Below are 21728 nucleotides of genomic sequence, written 5' to 3'. Positions count from 1 at the left end.
TCCTCTCAATTGCCCAGAAGACCCCAGACACCAACGGAGGAGGAACCAGCAAGACGACACGAGCTCTGTGTCTCTCTGTGCTAAAGCCCTCTCGTCGTGGCATTTAGATCCTGAACATTTTCCTTGCCGCCGTATGCTAGAATATCATTTCTCCTCGGTCACATGTAATGCCCATCAAACAAATATAGAAGAAAATAAATGACGGTAATAACGGGCCAGGACGACTGATTGAATAAGCAGAAAGGGCTGTATGATGAATTAATATAAATATGACCGCAGCTTATGTGTACAGCACGAATCTGACTAGAACTAGCAGCTTAAACGTGTACTTACACAGCACTAAATAATACCGTATTATGATTGCTACGTATATAAAGCCAAACAACTCAAGAAACACAATGAACTAAACATTATTTTTAATTTTACCAGGTAAGGCCCACTGAGCTACATAGCTCTTTATCAGAAGTGACCTAACTACAAATGATAGCTCAACGAAGTGGCTTATTAAGTAGACATTTCTAGCAGCCAAATACTCTAAACGATTGTTTATTAATGTGGCAAGAAGAAACCGGAGGATCCGGAGAAAAGTTCACATGCCAACTCCAAGTATACAGGCATCAGGGTCGGGATCGAACCAATGCCCTCCTGATACCAGGCATGGCAGTTAACATCTCGCCACCGTGGCCACCATACGATTCCAACCAAAGTTCAAATATTTAACGATTCCGACTGAAACAACTTTATATGCTAAGACTGCAGACTCGAATCTCTATCACTCCACTTCCCCGTTCTGTCAGCTCGGTCCGTCCAATCTGACGTCCCCTGTCTCTCCCAGTTCTGCCCGGCAATCAGCTGAACAAATCCCGGCTCCCACCAACACTCCATGCTCACTTCCCATCCAATAATGTCTGAATTGGTCTGTTATAAGTAGGCACTGATAAGGGGCCGTCCATAAATGACGTCACGCACCTGGGGGGGGGGGTCAGACATTTGTGACGATGTGTGACGATGGGGGGGGGGTGAGAAATGTGACGTCACATCAAAATGCGTAACTTTAAATAAATATAGACAACACGTTCTACTTAATTAAATAGACTTTTTAATAAATGTTTTCTCCTACAACATCAGAGTGCAGCGGCACATTAAATACGCACTACAATTGCAATTGTTTAAAGCGATTTGAAGCATGTTTTTTTGGGTGGGGGGCAGAGCTTTGTGACGTCATATTTGAGGGGGGGGGGTCTGACTTTTTGTGACGCCGTGTGACGGGTGGGGGCAGAGCTTTGTGACGTCATACTTGAGGGGGGGGGGTCTGACTTTTTGTGACGCCGTGTGACGGGGGGGGGGCAGAGCTTTGTGACGTCATACTTGAGGGGGGGAGGTCTGACTTTTTGTGACGCCGTGTGACGGGGGGGGGCAGAGCTTTGTGACGTCATACTTGAGGGGGGGGGGGGTCTGACTTTTTGTGACGCCGTGTGACGGGGGGGGGCAGAGCTTTGTGACGTCATACTTGAGGGGGGGAGGTCTGACTTTTTGTGACGCCGTGTGACGGGGGGGGGGCAGAGCTTTGTGACGTCATACTTGAGGGGGGGAGGTCTGACTTTTTGTGACGCCGTGTGACGGGGGGGGGCAGAGCTTTGTGACGTCATACTTGAGGGGGGGGGGGTCTGACTTTTTGTGACGCCGTGTGACGGGGGGGGGCAGAGCTTTGTGACGTCATACTTGAGGGGGGGAGGTCTGACTTTTTGTGACGCCGTGTGACGGGGGGGGGGCAGAGCTTTGTGACGTCATACTTGAGGGGGGGGGGTCTGACTTTTTGTGACGCCGTGTGACGGGGGGGGGAGCAGAGCTTTGTGACGTCATACTTGAGGGGGGGGGGGTCTGACTTTTTGTGACGCCGTGTGACGAGGGGGGGGGGTCAAAAATCGTCCAAAATCGCGTGACGTCATTTATGGACGGCCCCTAAGGGGATGACAGATATGCCGTGGGGGGGGGGGGGCTTCATCCAGCAGTGGATTGAGAAAGCACTGTAAATTGTTATTGTTCTTACGAATCATGATGTAGCAAACATCATTGACGTGGATTCCCGCCAAAAATAAAACGTTGCATTGTTGCTGGTTTGTGCAGCCCCACTCGGCCTGGCACTTGTGACGTCACTTCCCGGATGTCAAGCGCACAGTAACTTAAACATTTTTTGTTCACATTAAATTGGATTAAAAACAGCGAAGGTGTTTAATAGGAAATACATTTACCTTTTTACGTGTATCTGTAAAATGTGTTTTGTCTTTTATGTAAAATAAAGTAGGCCGTAATATGTGGTTCCCATAGCGTTAAATGTCTATTGCTCAATACATATCGGTTTCAATGTCTAAGCACTGTATCCAGAGCCTTCATTTGGCTTATTTTTTGGAGGCCCTGAGCTGAAGCGAGAAGCTTTAAGTTTGGGGTTAAAATATAAGAAAGAATAGTGGATGGCGATGATTTTCTATTTTTGTTGAACGACTGCGTGGTCGTTAAACTTATTTAAAGATTTGACGCTGATATCGAGAAAATGTGTGACGTGCCTTAACAATTCGTTGCACTACAGTAGTTTCAATTTCGAACTATATCGGCTCTCTCCTTACTTTTAGCGGGATTATACAGCATTATATATACACACATTTCAGAAATAAACGTGTCGTAATGTTTTTTTCGAATCTGTACCCAAGCTAAGTAATGTGTTATCGTCTCAATCCTGTCATCCACTGCATACAATCAATTCCATTTCGTAATAATTGTGTTTGTCTCGCTACATATATCTAAAGTATGTATTTTTTAAAGGGCATTAGCCCACAGCCCTTTCAATATTTGACTATCCCCGAAACAGCATTTTTATTCACGCTAACTTTTTTTACGCCTTAAGCAACCCAACTATGGCGACTTTAATGCCCCTTCTTCTTGGTTCTTTCGGTAAAAGTCACGTAGAATTAAAATAATACAATAATAAAATAATTGTCACGACGTTTCGGCCACAACGCAGGTGGAGAACAGGTCTGTCGAGGAGACAGACCTGTTCTCCACCTGAGGACGGCTACTTGCGTTGTGGCCGAAACGTCGTGAGAATTATTTTACTATGTTTTATTATTTTATTATTTCAATTCTACGTGACTTTACCGAAAGAACCAAGAAGATGAATCCCTGCAGTCACGAAAGCTTTAAATCGAGACTTTAATGCTGTTGGTTCTCGGCAGTCCAGAGGGCATTGCATTGCGGCTTCCTTGAAGCACATCCACTGCCCCAACATTCAGGACGTGCTCCCCCGTTCTGTCAGCTCATTCCGTCCAATCTGACGTCCCATGTCTCTCCCAGTTCTGCCCGGCAATCATCTGAACAAATCCCGGCTCCCACCAAACACTCCATGCTCACTTCCCATGTCTATTGTTTGTGCTTCTCCCTTGTGATGGGACTTTGTGGGATGAACGACGAGATTGATCAGGGCACGGGGTGACCACTAATGGCTGAATTGGTCGGTAATAAGTAAGTACTGATAAGGGGCCGTCCATAAATGACGTCACGCACCTGGGGGGGTCAGACATTTGTGACGATGTGTGACGAGGGGGGGGGGGGGGGTGAGAAATGTGACGTCACATCAAAATGTGCAACTTTAAATAAATATAAACACGTTCTACTTATATAAATAGACTTTTTAATAAATGTTTTCTCCTACAACATCAGAGTGCAGCGGCACATTAAATACGCACTACAATGACAATTGTTTAAAGCGATTTGAAGCATGTTTTTTTTGGGGGGGGAGGGGGGCAGAGCTTTGTGACGTCATATTTGAGGGGGGGGTCTGACTTTTTGTGACGTCGTGTGACGAGGAGGGCAGAGCTTTGTGACGTCATACTTGGGGGGGGGGTCTGACTTTTTGTAACGCCGTGTGACGAGGGGGGTCAAAAATCGTCCAAAATCGCGTGACGTCATTTATGGACGGCCCCTAAGGGGTTGACAGATATGCCGTGGGGGGGGGGGGGGCTTCATCCAGCAGTGGATTGAGAAAGCGCTGTAAATTGTTATTGTTCTTACGAATCATGATGTAGCAAACATCATTGAGGTGGATTCCCGCCAAAAATAAAACGTTGCATTGTTGCTGGTTTGTGCAGCCCCACTCGGCCTGGCACTTGTGACGTCACTTCCCGGATGTCAAGCGCACAGTAACTTAAACATTTTTTGTTCACATTAAATTGGATTAAAAACAGCAAAGGTGTTTAATAGGAAAGAAATTTACCTTTATACGTGTATCTGTAAAATGTGTTTGGTGTTTTAGGTAAAATAAAGTAGCCCGTAATATGTGGTTCCCAAAGCGTTAAATGTCTATTGCTCAGTACATATTGGTTTCAATGTCTAGGCACTGTATCCAGAGCCTTCATTTGGCTTATTTTTTGGAGGCCCTGAGCTGAAGCGCGAAGCTTTAAGGTTGGGGTTAAAATCTAATAAAGAATAGTGGCTAGCGATGATTCGCTATTTTTGTTTAACATTTCGTGGCCGTTACATTATTTAAAGATTTGACTATGATATCTAGAAAATGTGTGACGTGCCTTAACAATTCGTTGCACTACAGTATTCTTAGGTTTTTTCAGTTAAGTCACGTAAGTAAAACATCAAAATAAAAATCACGACGTTTCGGCCACAACGCAAGTAGCCGTCCTCAGGTGAAGAACAGGTCTGTCGGAAAGACAGCGTCTGAATGAAGTGTACAGTGTTAGGATTTGAATGTGAGAATGTGTTTGATGGGGGGGGGGGCTCTGTTTCTATGAGTAGAAGCCTCCCCCACCTTCAGCTGCTTGAAACCCCCGTAAGTTCTTCCTCTGCTGATGTTTCACGCCACCACTCGTCACCTGAACCTCTGCCCAGGTTTCTTTGGCACTCGCGCGGTACACGCCTGGTACGCGGTGAAGTTTGAGTCGGTTTATCCCGCGGACGGAGACTGGCTTCCCGCCATAGGAATGTGGAATTCCCACCGCGGGATCAGCGCAGACTATTGCGAATGCATACTGTTCATCCCACGGGTTTGGTTTTGAGACTGTTGGGTTTGTCCGCCGGTTTTTAGATTTATCCTTGGGGTGATGCGGAGTTGTGGAGGTGAGGCTGGGTTAGGATTTAGGCTGCGTTAAGGTTGTTGTTGTGGCTGCTCCCACTCTAAGATAGGATTCGGTTCATCTCTATGGTTGTGGTTTATGTTTAGTACTAAACTCTAAACCTAACACCAATCTCAAAGCTAACATTAACCCTAATACTAACCCTATATGTAGCTGTCGCCCTAACTCTAACCTTACCCCTAACACAAACTCTAAATGTAGCTCTAACACTAACCATATGCGTAGTTCTTACACTCACCTTACAGCTAACACTAACCATATAGCTAGCTGTAATCCTAACTTTACCCCTAACAATAACCCGAACACTCGTCCACACAATAGCTGATACTCCTGTAACAACAATGTCAGAGACAGGCTTTGTTTCAGTAATCGTATCGTTATTCGTCCAAGATCGCGTGACGTCATTTATGGACGGCCCCTAAGGGGATGACATATATTCCGTGGGGTGGGGGGGGGCTTCATCCAGCAGTGGATTGAGAAAGCGCTGTAAATTGTTATTGTTCTTACTAATTATGATGTAGTCAACATCATTGAGGTGGATTCCCGCCAAAAATCGAGCGTTGCATTGTTGCTGCACAGTAACTTAAAAAAAATTTGTTCACATTAAATTGGATTAAAAACAGCGGTGTTAAATAGGAAATAAATTTACCTTTATACGTGTATCTGTAAAATGTGTTGTCTTTTATGTAAAATAAAGTACCACGTAAAATGTGTGTCCCATAGCGTTAAATGTCCCTTGCTCAGTACGTATACGTTTCAAGGTCAGAGTACGGTATCCAGAGCCTTCATTTGGCTCATTTTTTGGAAGCCCCAACTTGAAGCGAGAAGCTTTGAGTTTGGGGTTAAACTTAAATAAAGAATAATGTTGCGCTACGCTTCGTGCTCATTTGATTTATTTAAAGTTTTGTGCTTTGTGATGATGGTGGTGTGTACACACACTGGTATCGATGAAATGTGTGACGCGCCTTAACAATTCGTGGGTTTTATACTGCACGACAATTCATTATGATCAGAAAAATAACGAGCTAGCAATCGTAGGTTTTCGTACTTATTGGGTTTTCATACTCTTTGGGTCTTTCTTTCGGTAAAGCCACGTAGATAATAGTTTTCTTTAAAAGTTGTACTAAACTGTGTGGAAAGAGGCGATGGGGGTGGGTGTTTTAAGTGATGTAAGAGGCTAGGAATATAATAGTTAAATATGACGGGAGGAACTGTGCAATGGTCAATCTTGTGCGACTTTAATGTTCACAGGTTTTTTTTTCGATTATTGCAATCACCCTAGTAAAGAAGCATGATAAAATGAATGGTAACATGACTTTCGCTTTCAACGCTGGCCAACATAATCGTTCATCGCACTACTTTTAGCGGGACTATGCTACATTATATACACACATTATTGCTTCTTTCGGTAAAGTCACGTAGGTAAAAGTAATAAATACATATAATAGGAGTAAAAATTAAATAAAAATATTAGTCCTCTATTATTTTAAAGAAAAAAATTCTTAAATAATAAAATTACTGTTTCATTACTATTTTATTTTCATTATTATTTTTTTTATTACTTATTTTATACCTACGTGACTTTACCGAAAAAAACCTAAGAGCACTTATACAAGTTTAACTTTTTGACCCCACCCCTAGCTTCAAAGCTCATGGGGTTTCTCCAGGATAAATACTGATTCTAACGGGACAAATGTTTGGTGCTGTTAATACCAAACGCGCTGCGGTTTCATTGGCCCTGTCTCGCTCGCCGTATTACGCAAGTGGAGGGGGGGATACAATTAAAAGTTCCAAGTGTCGAAATATTTTCCACAAAAAATAAATACGAGGACAAACATAATTGCGACGTTTCATATAGGTGTACACAACATTTTCTAATCAAAACACAACATTTTGTTAAGTACAAATCTTAATTCCCGCTGACTTCAACCCCCCCCCCCTCCAACCTGACACTTGGAATCGCCACCAACGTCACGTGACGATATTTTCGCGCCAAAAAAAGCGCGGGAAAGTTGCGGCCTGATCGGCGAGTCCAGAGATCGGTTTCCTTTTCGTGGCGGCGCGGGACATCAATTCGCTCGCTAAACTAAACGAGCCAAGCGCTGTTCGTTGCAAAGAGATGGCGCCTAAAGACTACGCTACTGAGAAAGGTAAATTGCTTGCTTTTTGCGCTGTGCGTCTCGAGTCTTACTTTAATCGTCATGAACCGTCATCGATCCACTGCTGGATGAAGGCCTCCCCAAATCCGCCACCATCTCCAGCATTCAATCTAGATTTGAAGTACATCTCCATCGATACGGTGCAATAGTCCCCCCGGGCACGCCAGGTGACGATATACTCGCTGCGTCTCCACGATGAACACCCTCCTAAGCGGTTCCTTAATGAACTATACAAGTCGATTTGTCTCTCTCGCGCTCACCTCATCGCTTTCTTAGCCACCCCTAAGATGCAAATGCAGCGTTGTCACAATGGACGAGTCTATCCACAGGACAATCAAGCGTGTTACGTGTACGTGTCCTTTGTCAATCGACTGCTGGATGAGGGCATGCTCCACTCTGTGACGATCGCGGAGGTTATTTCTCCATACTTCAGCCATTATCGTACACACTCTTAGGGGTTTTTTTCGGTAAAGTCACGTCGGCAAAAATATGAGTAAATAATAAAATATTATAAATAATAATAGAGATAAAATAATAAATCACGACGTTTCGGAGGCAACACAAGCTTCCTTCGTCAGGTGTAAAAAAGGCACAGAAAAATAACTGTAGTGGGAGTTATTTGTGATGGGGCATTAATATATTATCGTGCATTATTTGATTGGTAAAGCCAGGCAGAGTACATGGGAGCATAGCAGTAGGGTACAACAACGGGGTTTTGCTGTCCTGGCCTCCGCAGCCTGTAACAACAACAACCTGTTCCATGCATGGTGGTCACTCATTCGAGTCTCTTTGGAGGCGCTCTGTCCACGATAAAGCTTCTGAGTTTACCCTTCCATACTGGACGTCTGTGAACAAAGAGCTTAATAGCTCATCGGATTCCTCCAGTGTGTATATATATATTTTTTTAAATTCTGTTTTGGGTCCATTCTTACGTATGGTGACATGTTCGGGAGCTAAATGTCAACTTCGAGGCCTGCTGGTCACGAGAGGCCTTCAAGGTGGAAGATTTCGTGTAGTATTTGCCGTTCCCCTCCACCCTTCGTCGAAGGCGCGCACACTAAAGTGATATTATTGTACTCTTTGGTTCTTTAGCTAAAGTCACGTAGGTATACAATAAAATAAAACAGTTTATACCTACGTAACTTTACCGAAAGAACCAAAGAGTATGGATTCCTGCAGTCACGAAAGCTTCAAATCAAGTTTGGTATTATTGTGTATGATCGGTCCATAGTTTTAGGTACATGGCCACAATCGCACACTACTGATACTTGTGTTTAAGTTTCCTTTTACGAAGAGATGCGGCGTATCGGCCTCTTCATATCCTGGTGCGTGCGCTCGATGGTTTTGACACCATTGTGTTGTTGGAGTTTCGGGGAAATTTGGTTCTCGGCTCATAAACTACGTTTCCTAATAACGTCAATTTTGTGTTTAAAGAAACAAACAAATTAAAATGTTTGAGCTTTCTCTCCAGGAAACTTCCGTTGTTAAATGCAAAGTAAAAGATGTAGTTTTTCCACAGGTGGCGTTTTTACTGTTGAAAGTTCATCTTCGGCTGTCTCCGCGAACTCGATATTTTCAACCACACCCCATTATTAAAATAAATAATGACAATATTTAGCTGGTTAATGAACTAATCTTCCCACTTGTGTAGGAGGTTCTACCTTGGGCTGTATGTTGTGCCAGGTTCAGTGACATTGAGACTGATAGACATTACCCCTGTGTGTGTGTGTTGTGTTTGTGTGGTCACAGACACCTGCAAAAAGTTCCTGCAAGAGTTTTACAAGGATGATGGTCTGGGCAAGAAGCAGTTCAAGTATGGTGAGCAGCTGGTAAGAGAGGCATCTTCAGAACCTTTCGTCACATGTCCTTGGAAGAGAAGTGTGTGCGATGTGTCAACATCGCCACTGGCGTGGTACTAGCCAATCACCTCGTCTACAATGTCGGCCTTCATAGGTGCTCGCTAACAGCACTTGCCACAGCAGTCTGTTTAGGCTACACGGGGCAGCTTTGTCTTTGTCTCACTCGTGGTGCCAGACTTAACTGAGGAGAGCTTACCGATCTAATTGTCACATGGTGTGTGTTTTTCATGGCCAAGAAATGAAATTGGGTTTCTGAACCTATTTGGCAAACTTACCGGGCATCACTTTTTGTTTTGCAAATTTTTATTTTGGGGGTAGAGTAGAGTGGTAGCGTGGTGGTTAGTGCACTGCGCTACAGTACTGGCGAACCAAATTCAATTCCTGCCAACGGCTAACGTCAGTCGAGAGTCGTATCGGAATCTTTTCTCAGACCTTCCTGAGCTCGACTCAACCTTTTTAAAAGGGTGCCTCTTGCAGTGTTGTGACAAAGATCGTAAAGGCAGTTGGGCCATGTGTGGTGTCCCTCAAACCACCACATCTTGTGCCGCACCTGCCCCGACATAGCGCCAATGGATAAACTTTTATCCTTGCGCGCAGGTGCATCTGGCTCAGCGCGAGCAGGTGTCTCTCTGCATCGACCTGGATGACCTTGCGGAGTTGGAGCCAGAGCTGGCTGAGCACGTTGTGGAAAACGCGCGCCGCTACGCCGCACTCTTCGCGGACGCTGTGAGCGAGCTGCTGCCCGAGTACCGTCAGGGAGAGGTGAGTGCAGGGGGGCTTTTCCCACCAGTTGTGAACAGCTGTGATGCAGTGGTGAGTGCATTGTGCTATGAGCCCGGCGACCTTAGTTTTTATTCTTGGTTACGGCTAGCTCACATCGGCGGCGAGATATATCTATAACCGGTCCCTTCACCAACCTCCCTTGAAGTTGAGTGAAACAACCCCCACATTGTTCGGGAGGTCTTCATCCTCCAGAGTGAGTGACAAATGAAGAATCTCAATGGACTTCCCGCCATTTGTTATTTAATAGGTGTTTGCCAACTACACTTGCGCCAGTGGGAGCCCTCACCGAGTCTGTGCATCGCTCTGGCTTGCTATTATCCCTGCAGCCAGTGCAGAAGGACGCGCTGGACGTTTACATCGAGCACCGGCTCATGCTGCAGAACCGGCATGGAGACGCGGATGCACACGACCCCAAGAACCAGTACCCACCGGAGCTGATGCGGCGCTTGTACGCACACACACGCATATACACATTTGTTTTCGTGCTCGCTCAAAGGCAAACGTGTCTTGTCATTGTGATTACTATCACCATCGTTTTCTTTATTTTTTGGAGGAATTGCAATGTCCTTGAAATACTGGATTAAATTCACTGTCTCTACCCACACTATTTTGAGGATACATGCCATATCATTATCATTGTTTTGATAGAATAAAATACATTTCAAAAGTAGATATTAGGTACCAACCACTGCACTGTCCATTAATATTTGTGTGTGTCTCAACATTGCGTGTGTACGTGTGTGAGCATCCTGTGCGTGCTGTGTGGTTATGAATGTGCCGTGTGTGTGTGAACTTACCTTGTGTGTATAAGCGTGCCCTGTGTGAACCGTGCCCTGTAAACATGCTGTATGTGCGCGTAAACGTGCCACACGTGTGACTGTGCCCTGCATGTGCATGTGTAAACTGTGCTGTGCGTGTCAACGTGCCTTGTGTGTGTGTGTGAATCGTGTGTCTGTGCGCTCCGGCAGTGAGCTGTACTTCAAGGCGCCTGGCACGTTGAAGCCGCTGAGCGTGCGTGATGTGAAGGCCAACCGCATCGGGGAGCTCGTGACGGTGCGCGGCGTGGTGACACGCGCCACCGAGGTCAAGCCCATGATGGTGGTGGCCACCTACACCTGCGATCAGTGTGGCGCCGAAACCTACCAACCGGTAACATCCCGACTCTGTGCTTACACCTTTGTCCGTTGTAATTCTTTGTCGATTTGAGCAGCATTAAAAATAGAGCAGGGGGCGCTTCAAGCAATTGATTCCTTGACCTTAAATCAGAAAAATATAAACATTTGGAATAAATGACCTCACCACTATTCCCATTTGTGCCGCTGGACTGGAGGTGTTTGACGGGGATTTTTGACGTGACGTCATTTGGCATTGTCACCCGTATCGCGCAGGGCATTGCTTGTAGGGAGTTTCCCACCTTCGGGAAACAGAATATGGGGTTGGCCTCCATTTAAATAATCTTCCACAATAAAAGTACAGGAAATCCCTGGGTGACAGAAGGGTTAGGTTCCCGAGAAACGATTCGTAACCCGAATTTTCCGTATGTCGGAAACTGAACAATTTTCCCCCAAAATCAAGATAAAATCCCATAGCTGGATATAGTTGTGCTTCCCCTTCTGTTTTCTCTCAATACTGTGTTGCGCTGTTGTCCGTTTTCTATCGCGACCTGCATTGTATCGCTGAACTTTCTATAATTCTTTCATTTAATAAAATATGTACCCTAACACTAACCATTATTAAACTAATGGAATACACACTGTGTTCAATTGTTTATGAATACCACAAAACATTTAATATTAATTGTTAACAGAAAGCAGTCATGAATGTTCGTTTACCGTGGATTCATTAGGCTAGGCCTAGACTTTCAAACACATACACACAGACAAAGGTGGAGTAGGCTCGTCTACACATACACACACAGTACATAGAGTAAATAACTCGTGAAATAAACTTAAAATGAAGCAAACTAGTGGATATGCGACGTTGCACTGCGTGCACGTTTTGAGCGTTGCACAAACGTCACCCGCATGGCCTACCATCCCTTTCCGTCGCGCGGGCAGATCGCGTCCACCTCCTTCATGCCGCTGGCGCTGTGCCCAAGCCGCGACTGCCAGACCAACAAGTCCGGGGGACGACTCTACCTGCAGAGCCGCGGCTCCAAGTTCGTCAAGTTCCAGGAGCTCAAGATACAGGAGCACGTACGTGACCGCCACACGACAGCATCTGCAGTTTGGGTTTACGTTAGGCAGAAAGTGTTTTTCGCGAATTTACCGCGGGCGGATATATACAGCGCCCCCCGCATATCATCGTCGGCCACGGTAAATTCGTCCTGGAAGAAGCGACTCCGTAGGCGGTCACTGTCGCACGATCCTGTAACAATCCAGCATACAAGCTGTGTGCTTTGACAGTACATGCAGTTCTGGTTATGTTAGGATGTACAGAGTGTTCTCGAAATAATTTGGACATGTGTACCCATGTTGAGTTGGCCCAGTATTTCCAGTTCACACCATTGTTTGTCTGGAGAGATTGCTTCCTTGGTAGATGGCAATGAAGTTTATACCCCTGCATTAGCACCCACCCCCTGAGCCAGTTAAGACACTGAGATCATGTTGAGTCTGTTTGGACGCAAGTATCAAAGTATCACCTCTCATTTCGTTTGGCCAGTGAAGGTTATTGTTTTGGCGAGGACCACTCACACAGCGCAGCAGCTGTTGACATCTCTTGGGGTGGTACTTGTGTTGATACAAGTTGATAAATCACTACATAACTACGCTACACTCCCCTATTCTGCTCTCCCCCCGTGTCTTCACATTTCCCCCACCTGTGTCTTCACGTCTCCCCCCACACACCCCACCGTGCAGAGCGACCAGGTTCCCGTGGGCTCCATCCCGCGTGCCATGACGGTGTGCGTGCGCGGAGAGAACACGCGTCTTGCTCAGCCCGGTGACCACATCTCCATTACCGGCATCTTCCTCCCCGTACTCAAGCAGGGCTTCCGTGCCATGCAGCAGGTGACAGCATTTCTGATTTAAAGGTCCCCTCGTCGTACGGCAGAAAATTTGATCGGAGGTCGTCGTATTGCGGGCTATTTGGTCAGAGGCGGAATGGCTCACGTGGTTCGTAATGTCCGTATCGGAGACAATGAGCTGGCACTCCTGAGATCTACGTCGTCACCTGCGATAATATCTCGCGATGTTGCATGTTATGCTCTGTGTGACATCATTTCATTGTGCGGCCAAGTTAATACTTTCCAAGACAAACACGTGTTCAAAGTGTTACGTAATCACGCATGATTATTCCTCGCTTGCTTTTGACAAGTTTCATCCGTGTGTCGCCCAGTCATCGTCACCCTCAATTGCGGTGGCTGCCCGATTATATTTCACAAAATCGCGCGAAGCCGTTCGGCCTGACCTAGGGACTCATCCTGACCCTAGTGACCCCTGGCCGTCTCCCGTGCTGTCCTCCAGGGGCTGCTGTCTGAGACGTTCCTGGAGGCGCACCGCGTTGTCAAGATGAACAAAACCGAGGACAACGAGCTCGACGTGGAGGAGCTGTCGGAGAGCGAGCTGAGGCAGATCACGGGTAAGCCAGGGATTTCTCTCCTTTCGTTTTTTAGTCGTTTTCACCACCGTCTTCCCCGATCGCGCCTTCGGTGTCAAGTTGTGACGAAGACGTGCGGAAGCGGAAGTAGAGCAAGCCGAGAGGGGAAAAGTGAAAGACGACATGTTATGCACGCGCTCACCTGCGTTGACTCCGGAGTGGATTTGTCTTTGTGGGAACGGCAGCGTAACGGTTTAGCGCGATGCGCTACGAACACAAGCACCCAAGTTCGATTCCTGCTCATGGCCAACGCCAGTGACGATTATCTGAACCGGTCATGGTCCTTCCCTGGGTCGACTCGGCCTCAAATGAGTACCTGGTGCAGTGTAAGCAAAGGAAGTTGGGCGTGGCACTGGCCACCATCCCCTTGTGTGCCATGCCGGTCTTCATAGGTGCTGCTCGCTTAACAGCACTCGCCCAAAAAATGTTGTCACTGCTTACAAAAGGGGATCTTTGTCTCGTGTACGCGTGGTGAGCGCTCTCCGGCACTAACCTATGGCGTTCGTGACGCAACAGAGGAAGATTTCTATGAAAAATTGGCGGCATCTATTGCGCCCGAGATCTACGGGCACGAGGACGTGAAGAAAGCGCTGCTGCTGCTCCTCGTGGGTGGCGTAGACCGCTCCCCACGCGGCATGAGAATCCGAGGTGTGACCCCCCCCCCCTCCCAGCCATCTCCTCCCTTCTCTGCTCACCTCTTCCCACCTCTGATTAGCACGGCTGACTACCTACGATGCTAAATAAGTTCAACCTACACACGGTTCAACATACATACCTCTCTCCCGGTGGTGCCTCCCCGGTCTCCTGCCAAAGCAGGTCAATCACAGCTGTGATTGTATCACGAGCAGGGTTGCCGCGATGTGACGATATCGTGATAGGTCGTTCGATATGAGATTCGCAATAATCGTTTAGTTTGTTTGCTAAATATTTTTTAGTCATGATTATCGTTGCTTATTGTAATTACTTCACGAAATATTTCTGAAATAAACAATAGTTGAAATAAAATAAGAAATAGCTATTACACATGAAATTAATGCAGTGCAAAACATGGGAGAATATTAATAGGTGACATGAGGTTTATACGAATTTATCGCTGTTATGGTTCATTTAATTTATTCCTATGTGACGGACAACATTTGCTTTGTTAGGGATACAGATTGCAAAGTTGCCATAACTAGAAGTCTTGCAGCAGGCTTATGTTGTGTGAACTTCAGTGGAATAACTTTCAAGTAATCGTTATTTGTGCTGTAACTACAACAAAGCACACAAAAATACAATAAAAATGCTAAACAGCAATTACAGATTTATGGGAAACTGAAAACTCACAATCGTCGTATTGTGAAATTTTTTTCATTGCGGAAACCCGACTTTACCTCTTCGTTTGAAAGCCCTGGGTGGTATTGCTGATGATGCAAGAGTGTCCGTGCATGAACATCACTTGCCAGCTTTCAAATGGTGCTCGCCGATGGCCCGTGCCACTGCGGTGCATTGTGGTTAACAGGAGTGTGTCTCGCCGTGTGTTTCCTAAAGGGAATATCAACATCTGCCTGATGGGAGATCCCGGTGTGGCCAAGTCGCAGCTGCTCTGTTACATCGATCGACTCGCCCCCAGAAGTACGTGCACATTCGCACAAACACCTTCCTCTGGCATACATTGATAATGTGTATGTTTGTCTTTGTGTAATTGTGTTTGTATGTAGTGTAAGTGGTTAGTGCATTGCGATTTTCGATTCCCGCTCACGACCAATAATAGTGGTGAATATTTGAATTGGTCCAAGGCTTTTCTTAGGTCGACGCAGCCTTAAATGAGTACCTATTGTCGAGTGTAAATATCACCGCTTGGGATACATATGCAGCCGAGCGTGATGCTAACCACTCATCCCCACGTGTGCCGTCCCGGGCTTAAGAGGCGCTCGATAACAGCACTTGCCTCAACAGTCTGCACCACCGATTAGCATGGTTGGCTACTAATGGTGCGAAAGAAGTTCATCATACATATGGGGGGGGATCTTGGTATTTGTACCCAAAACTCCTATACCACTGCAACAATTTAAAGGAAAAATTGGAAATATACTTGCAACTTACCTCGTGTAGCGTAGCAACATAATAACGTTGCCCCCTACGGCAATACTACTGCAGACGATACTCGCCTGCAAAACATAGCGCCTTAACAATATCCTTTGTGCTCATGAATGAATGGCGCAATGACAAAATATACACAACTACAAAATGACGAGCAACCGCCACGAACCCTTGCGTGCGCCCGGTAAAGTGCGTGTTTGCGCGCGCGTGCCTGCCTCTTGTGCGCGCCTGTGCAACCCTTGCAGGCCAGTACACGACGGGGCGTGGCTCGTCGGGCGTGGGGCTGACGGCGGCCGTGCTGCAGGACCCACTCACGGGGGAGATGACGCTGGAGGGCGGCGCTCTGGTCCTCGCCGACCACGGGGTCTGCTGCATCGACGAGTTCGACAAGATGGCCGACAGCGACCGCACCTCCATCCACGAGGTCATGGAGCAGCAGACCATCTCCATCGCCAAGGTGACTTGGGGGGGGTGGGGGCTTCGACCCGGCACTGCGGTGGCGTGGTGTTAATTACCTCGCTTGGTATGCAGGAGATCGTGGGTTCGATCCCGACCCTGATGCCTGCTGCTGTACATTTGGAGTTTACGTGTCTCTTTCCCCGTGGTCGCGTGGATTTTTCTTTGGGTCCTCCGTTTTTTCTCTCCACATTTAGAATCGACGTGCGTTTAGAGAGTGGGCCTTACCTGGTAAAATTTGTTTAGTTTAGCTTACGCACGGCGCTCTGCGCCGGTGGTGGAGGCTGAACGGGAGCGGCGGGGCGCGCAAGTCGAATCGACGATTGCGTTTGGCAGGCATTAGTGTCAATCAAATGTCTTTCTCGATGTTCAGCTTAGACCAGGGTTCTTCAACTGGTGGGATATGGCAGTGGGGGGGGGGGGGTATTCTGTTGCAGTCGCTGACTGGGGATAAAGGTACAAAACAGTATTTACAGACATGGAAGACAAACACGTTGGAGAGCGTAACAATCCACGCGTGTGCACGATTTTTCCCCGACTCGTTTTGTTAAAATCTGCTCATCACCTCATCCCGCCCTCTTAATTATTATTTCCCTCTTTTCTCTCCACCGCGGGTCCGTCACCCAGGCTGGCATCATGACGAGCCTTAACGCGCGCTGCTCTATCCTGGCGGCCGCTAACCCCGCATACGGCCGCTACAACCCCAAGAAGTCTGTGGAGCAGAACGTGCAGCTGCCCGCGGCGCTGCTCTCTCGCTTCGACCTCCTGTGGCTCATCCAGGACAAGCCCGACCGCGACAACGACATCCGGTGAGTTGTGGGTTTTAGTTTAGGCGAGTGAGCAGTTTGGTTAAGAGATGACGAGGTGGCTCAGAGGTGAGAGCGCTAAGCTGACACCGCTGATATCCTAGGTACGAATCCAGGCAGCTCATCGGTTAAATCGGGTCGTCAAGCATAGTGAAGTGATGGTCTTAGCCCCGTCACCAATGACTGCAAAAAAAATATTCAAATTAACTTTGGTTCCGCATTTAATTTGCCTCAATTCCAGATGTGAGAGTTAAGAATATCAGTGACGGTCATCACAATCGTTATCGTCAGTGACAGAGAAGGTGGCCTCTAATGTGTGGTCCAGAGGTCACTTGAAGGATTTGTCGAAGTAGCTCTGTGGTATTTTCTTCCCTGGAATCTTTTTGTTTAACACAGAGTTGCACTGCTTTGTGAGAGTTCTAAATTGATTCTTTCTCTAAAACTTGGCTTTGTTAACATAATTTGGTAAAAATTGGGATAAAAGCTAAAATTAGTTTTTTTATTTCTTATTGCATCACATTCCCTGAAATAAATTCAGTATCTTAGCATTGCCAGCTCAGCCCTTGGAACTCTGAGCCACCCAGCCACCACCTTGATTACTAGTTGATGTATTGCGTGTGAATGAGAGCGTGTGCGTGTATATACCTTAGCACTTCGCACCTATCCTGGCACGAGCATTTTGGTGATTTCATTCACTTCGTGGCGAATGGCGGCTGTTGTGTGCATGAGTGTGTAACCGTGTATGTGGATGTATGTTATACAGGTTGGCGCAGCACATCACCTACGTGCACCAGCACTGCCACCAGCCACCCTCCCAGCACACGCCACTCGACATGAAGCTCATGCGGTAAGAATCTGCTTTCTCCTCTTCTATTTGCTCGCTCGTTCAATCACCTGTGCATTCGTTCATTTGCTCATCCACTCACTTACTTAGTAGCACATGTACTTATCCACCCATACGCTGACTCACCCACTCCCCGAAACAATAACTCATCTAGCCATTCATTAGCTCACTCGCATATTCACTTGCTCGCTTACTCACCCCACTCGCTTACCCCACCCATCTACCCGATGACCAACCCACCCTCTCGCCCATTTATTCATCCACTCACCCAATGACCCACCCGTGTGCACCCACTGACAAAACTCGCCCAATAACGGAGACACTCGCACACTGACCCACCTACTCGCCCAATCATTTGGGTGGGTGGGTTTTACAACGGCGAGGATTTATTTTGTCTCGTGTGGTTTCTCGGCAGGCGCTACATCGCCTTGTGCCAGCGGCGGCAGCCGGCCGTGCCCGACACGCTGGCGGACTACATCACGGCGGCGTACGTGGAGATGCGCAAAGAGGCGCGCGTGAGCAAGGACACGACGTTCACGTCCGCGCGCACGCTGCTCGCCATCCTGCGGCTGTCCACCGCACTGGTATGTGCGTGGTGTGTACACCGGCGTGTGACCATTTTAAATCCTGCATGTGCAGGTTTGCGTAAAAACACGCACGCCCACTAACAAATGTGTCTTCTGTGTATTCTTGAGGTGTGTGTTTGTGTCTGTATATAGGCAGTTGGGTAGAGCAGTGAGCACTGGTTAGTGCGCTGCACTACGAACGAGTTAACTCGAGTTTGATTAATAATTGAGCTTTTTGGGTTAGATCACATAAATATATAAATGTGTCGTTAAAACCCGCCACCACCCGACACAGCCAACTAGTAAGGGTTGTCCCATAAACAGAACTTGCCAATTCGTCACTAGTAAACCGAGTTCGATTCCCTGTTACGGCTAACATCGGCAGCAGGTGATATCTAAACCCTTCCTGGGCCCTCCCTTAGCTCGATGGCATTAATTGAGTTACCTTGGTTCAGTGCGTAAAAATATCAGCGATGGAAACACAAAGTGGACGCAAGGGGCATTGTGCCGACCGCCCCCAGCCTCCTCATGCGGTGCTGTAGGCGCTGGCTCGCGGCGCTTGTCCCAACAGCCTGTGTGTACGCTGTCTGCGTGTGCTGCAGGCTCGGCTGCGTCTGGTGGACGTGGTGGAGAAGGAGGATGTAAACGAAGCCATGCGACTCATGGAGATGAGCAAGGACTCGCTCATAACCGACCGCGGGCAGCCGACCAGGTACCCAACCCAGTTCTCTTATCACCCACCCCGATGTGAGGGAAGTTGAAAGGCGAGAAGTGCGAGGAGAGAAGCCGAAAGAGAATGCCATAGAGGGTTTTTTGGGTTAGATCGCGTAAATATAAATGTGTTATTAAACCCGCCACCAATCAACACAGCCAATTGGTAAGGTTTGTCACGTAAACAGAAAATGTCAATTCGTTACTCGTACAGTACACCGATGTGTTGGAGAGTAAATGCACAACATTTACAATTGGGTATAACGACACATTAATAACCCAAAAAAACCTATTTTATGGATGATATTGTTTGCGAAAGCCTACATGTTAAAACAGAGAATGTGTTGTGATATGCAGTATGATGGTTGAACATGGTATGGTTCGGGTAGAGTCCTCAACATGGGTGGGAGAATCAATAACTGAGGTTCATTGGGAACGGTAGCTATGTGAGTATCGACAGACGGGTGATGAGGAGGTGACTGAATGCCAGTGAGCTAGTGACTTCACGTTGAATTCTCTCAATTATAGTCGCCCCTCACTGTCACGTGGGCAGTTAATTCTGAAGTTTCATCGACGTTGCTTTTGCCGCCATCGTTGCAACGAATGTGACTGTCGTGATGATACTCGCGCAGGACCCAGCGCCCGTCGGACGTCATCTTCAGCCTCATCCGGGAACTGGCGCCTGCCGACGGCACGAACCGTCGCGTGCGCTATGCCGAGGCTCTGTCGCGGTGCGTGTCGCGGGGGTTCACGCCGGCGCAGGTTCACACTGCGCTCGACGAGTACGAGGAGCTGAACGTGTGGCACGTGAACCAAGCGCGCACCGCCATCACCTTCATGTGAACCCGCCCGTCCGCCTCAACATTGACACACGTACACACACACAAACATACACTCTTATGATCGCATATAAATATGCGTGTAGTTGCCCGTGACAAAAAATTGCGTGTTCGTATTGGCAATCACGCAATGTCTGTTTTAGCGTATTTACAAAAAACATTAAAACCTTGTTGCCACGATGTAGTCTACCTAAACAAATGGAAAAAAGAGGTAACTTGTCAACTATAAATTATGGAGAAGGTAAATCGTTAAAGCCCCTATTGAATACCACTTGCCATTTTATATCCACGTTCAAGAATCGCACCCAGGTTTTCAAGATCGTAGTGCAGTGCTTAAACCACTGCAACACCAATCCCAAACACTCTTTTAACAATTATGTAAACAAAAGTTTGATTCCAGGTCCCCAACTTTATTCATGATAGTTTTCAAATTGATTATGCTTAAGGAACTGGTTATCAATCTGATGCAATCTTCCGAGCAAAAAGAACGATTATCACGGTTGTACGTAGGTTGAACTTCTTTCGCACCGTATGTAGCCAACCTTGCTAATCAGAGGTGCGTGGGGGTGGGGAACAACAAACGAAACACAACAATCGCTTCTAAAGAAATGGGTTTTAAATCTAGATTCACAAGTGCATAGCTCCAGTGACTTCCTAATATCAGTTGGCTACCTACGATGCGAAAGAAGTTCAACATACATACAAGTACAGACTAAAATCCTATTCTGTAGTGTTATTAATCCTGCCTTGCTCCATAATGAAACATCCTTTGTAAGGTAATGTGTGTAGGCTAAAATGTGTACTTCACTTGTCAGTGTTGTACACGTTTGCTTTTCACTATCGGTTAGTTTTTCTACCCCAGTACGTGTGAATAAAAATTGTTCGTGATTCGCATCTACATGTTGCACACATGTTGTTAATCGTTGCGATCATCATCAGCTGTGATCAATCCACTACTCAATGTCGGCCACCCCAAGCCATCGCGCTCTCTCTCTCGGATTCCTGTTATGAAACAGTCCATCTGGCACCTTGTACATGAGCCAATTTCATCGCTCCACCATCTCTGTGTTGGACGTCCTTTTCCGGTGCGTTCCCTCCTCTGGCTCCCTCATTAGTCTTCGTCACCGGCCATCATCCCTTACAGCTGTGTCCCCTGCCCAAGCCCCCTTGCGTTTCTTAAGTTAAAGTGAACATCCACGCTCTCTTCTCTCTAATTCACAGCGTACATTTCTCCACGCTGCTTTGTATAGCTTTCAATTGTATTCATGAATGTCCTTTTTCATGTACCACAATTAATACAACTTTGAACGCGCACCATTCTGGTTACCATATTTCACTGCTCTCAAGATAGGCTATGTGCTCTCTATGTTTGGTTGTGTTCTTTTTTGCTAGAAAGCTATGTTGATGACTGGTGTGGTTTATTCAGTCTGGTTTAAAATGTGTTACAAGGTTCACTTGTGATAGTAGTTTGTGATGCATGGCTTGTAAGGGGCCATCCATTTAGCATGGAGGGTGAGGGGGGGGGTTAACCAAAATTCCTACGCTTGCGTACGGGAGTCTACTGACAATGTACGCATAGGAAACGGGGGGCGGGGGTAAAGTCTCGATCAAATCAGTCCACCTTGATCGTTTCTGCGTGGATTAAATATCGGTTTGTATAGGATTCAGAGGGGGGGGGGGTGCGTCAAGCTTACATACGCAGGTGGAGGGAGGTGTGTAAAGAGTACGCGTGCGTACAGGGAGGTGGGGGGTTAAGTTTTTACAGATTTTTGCGTACATAATAAATGGATGGCCCCTAATGCAGTTACCTGGTCCAGTTTAGTATTGCAGCAGATGTAATCCTCTGGATGTTACGTTTCCTGTTTGAATAAAGTGCTCTTTCAATTGT

At 46.9% G+C, this 21728-nt stretch overlaps 1 protein-coding gene across 1 annotated transcript; it reads left to right on the top strand.

Annotated features, from left to right (window-relative positions):
* Nucleotides 1-7059: 7059 nt before the first annotated feature.
* LOC133343262 (DNA replication licensing factor mcm7-like) lies at nt 7060-21375 on the top strand. The gene is made up of 16 exons (XM_061552716.1): nt 7060-7288; nt 9047-9126; nt 9754-9918; nt 10266-10387; nt 10908-11088; nt 11997-12134; nt 12798-12947; nt 13404-13518; nt 14053-14184; nt 15067-15150; nt 15864-16075; nt 16702-16883; nt 17644-17727; nt 18140-18308; nt 18893-19002; nt 19634-21375. Exons 1-16 carry the CDS (start codon nt 7258-7260, stop codon nt 19842-19844), a joined length of 2166 nt encoding a protein of 721 aa, XP_061408700.1. The 5' UTR covers nt 7060-7257; the 3' UTR covers nt 19845-21375.
* The last annotated feature ends 353 nt before the right edge of the window (nt 21376-21728 follow it).

This window comes from Lethenteron reissneri, chromosome 2, assembly GCF_015708825.2.
Source record: "Lethenteron reissneri isolate LAM-NWPU_2019-01 chromosome 2, ASM1570882v1, whole genome shotgun sequence".
Lineage (NCBI taxonomy): Eukaryota > Metazoa > Chordata > Hyperoartia > Petromyzontiformes > Petromyzontidae > Lethenteron > Lethenteron reissneri.
Note: the sequence above shows the minus strand (reverse complement) of the source record. Positions and strands in the feature narration are given on the sequence as shown.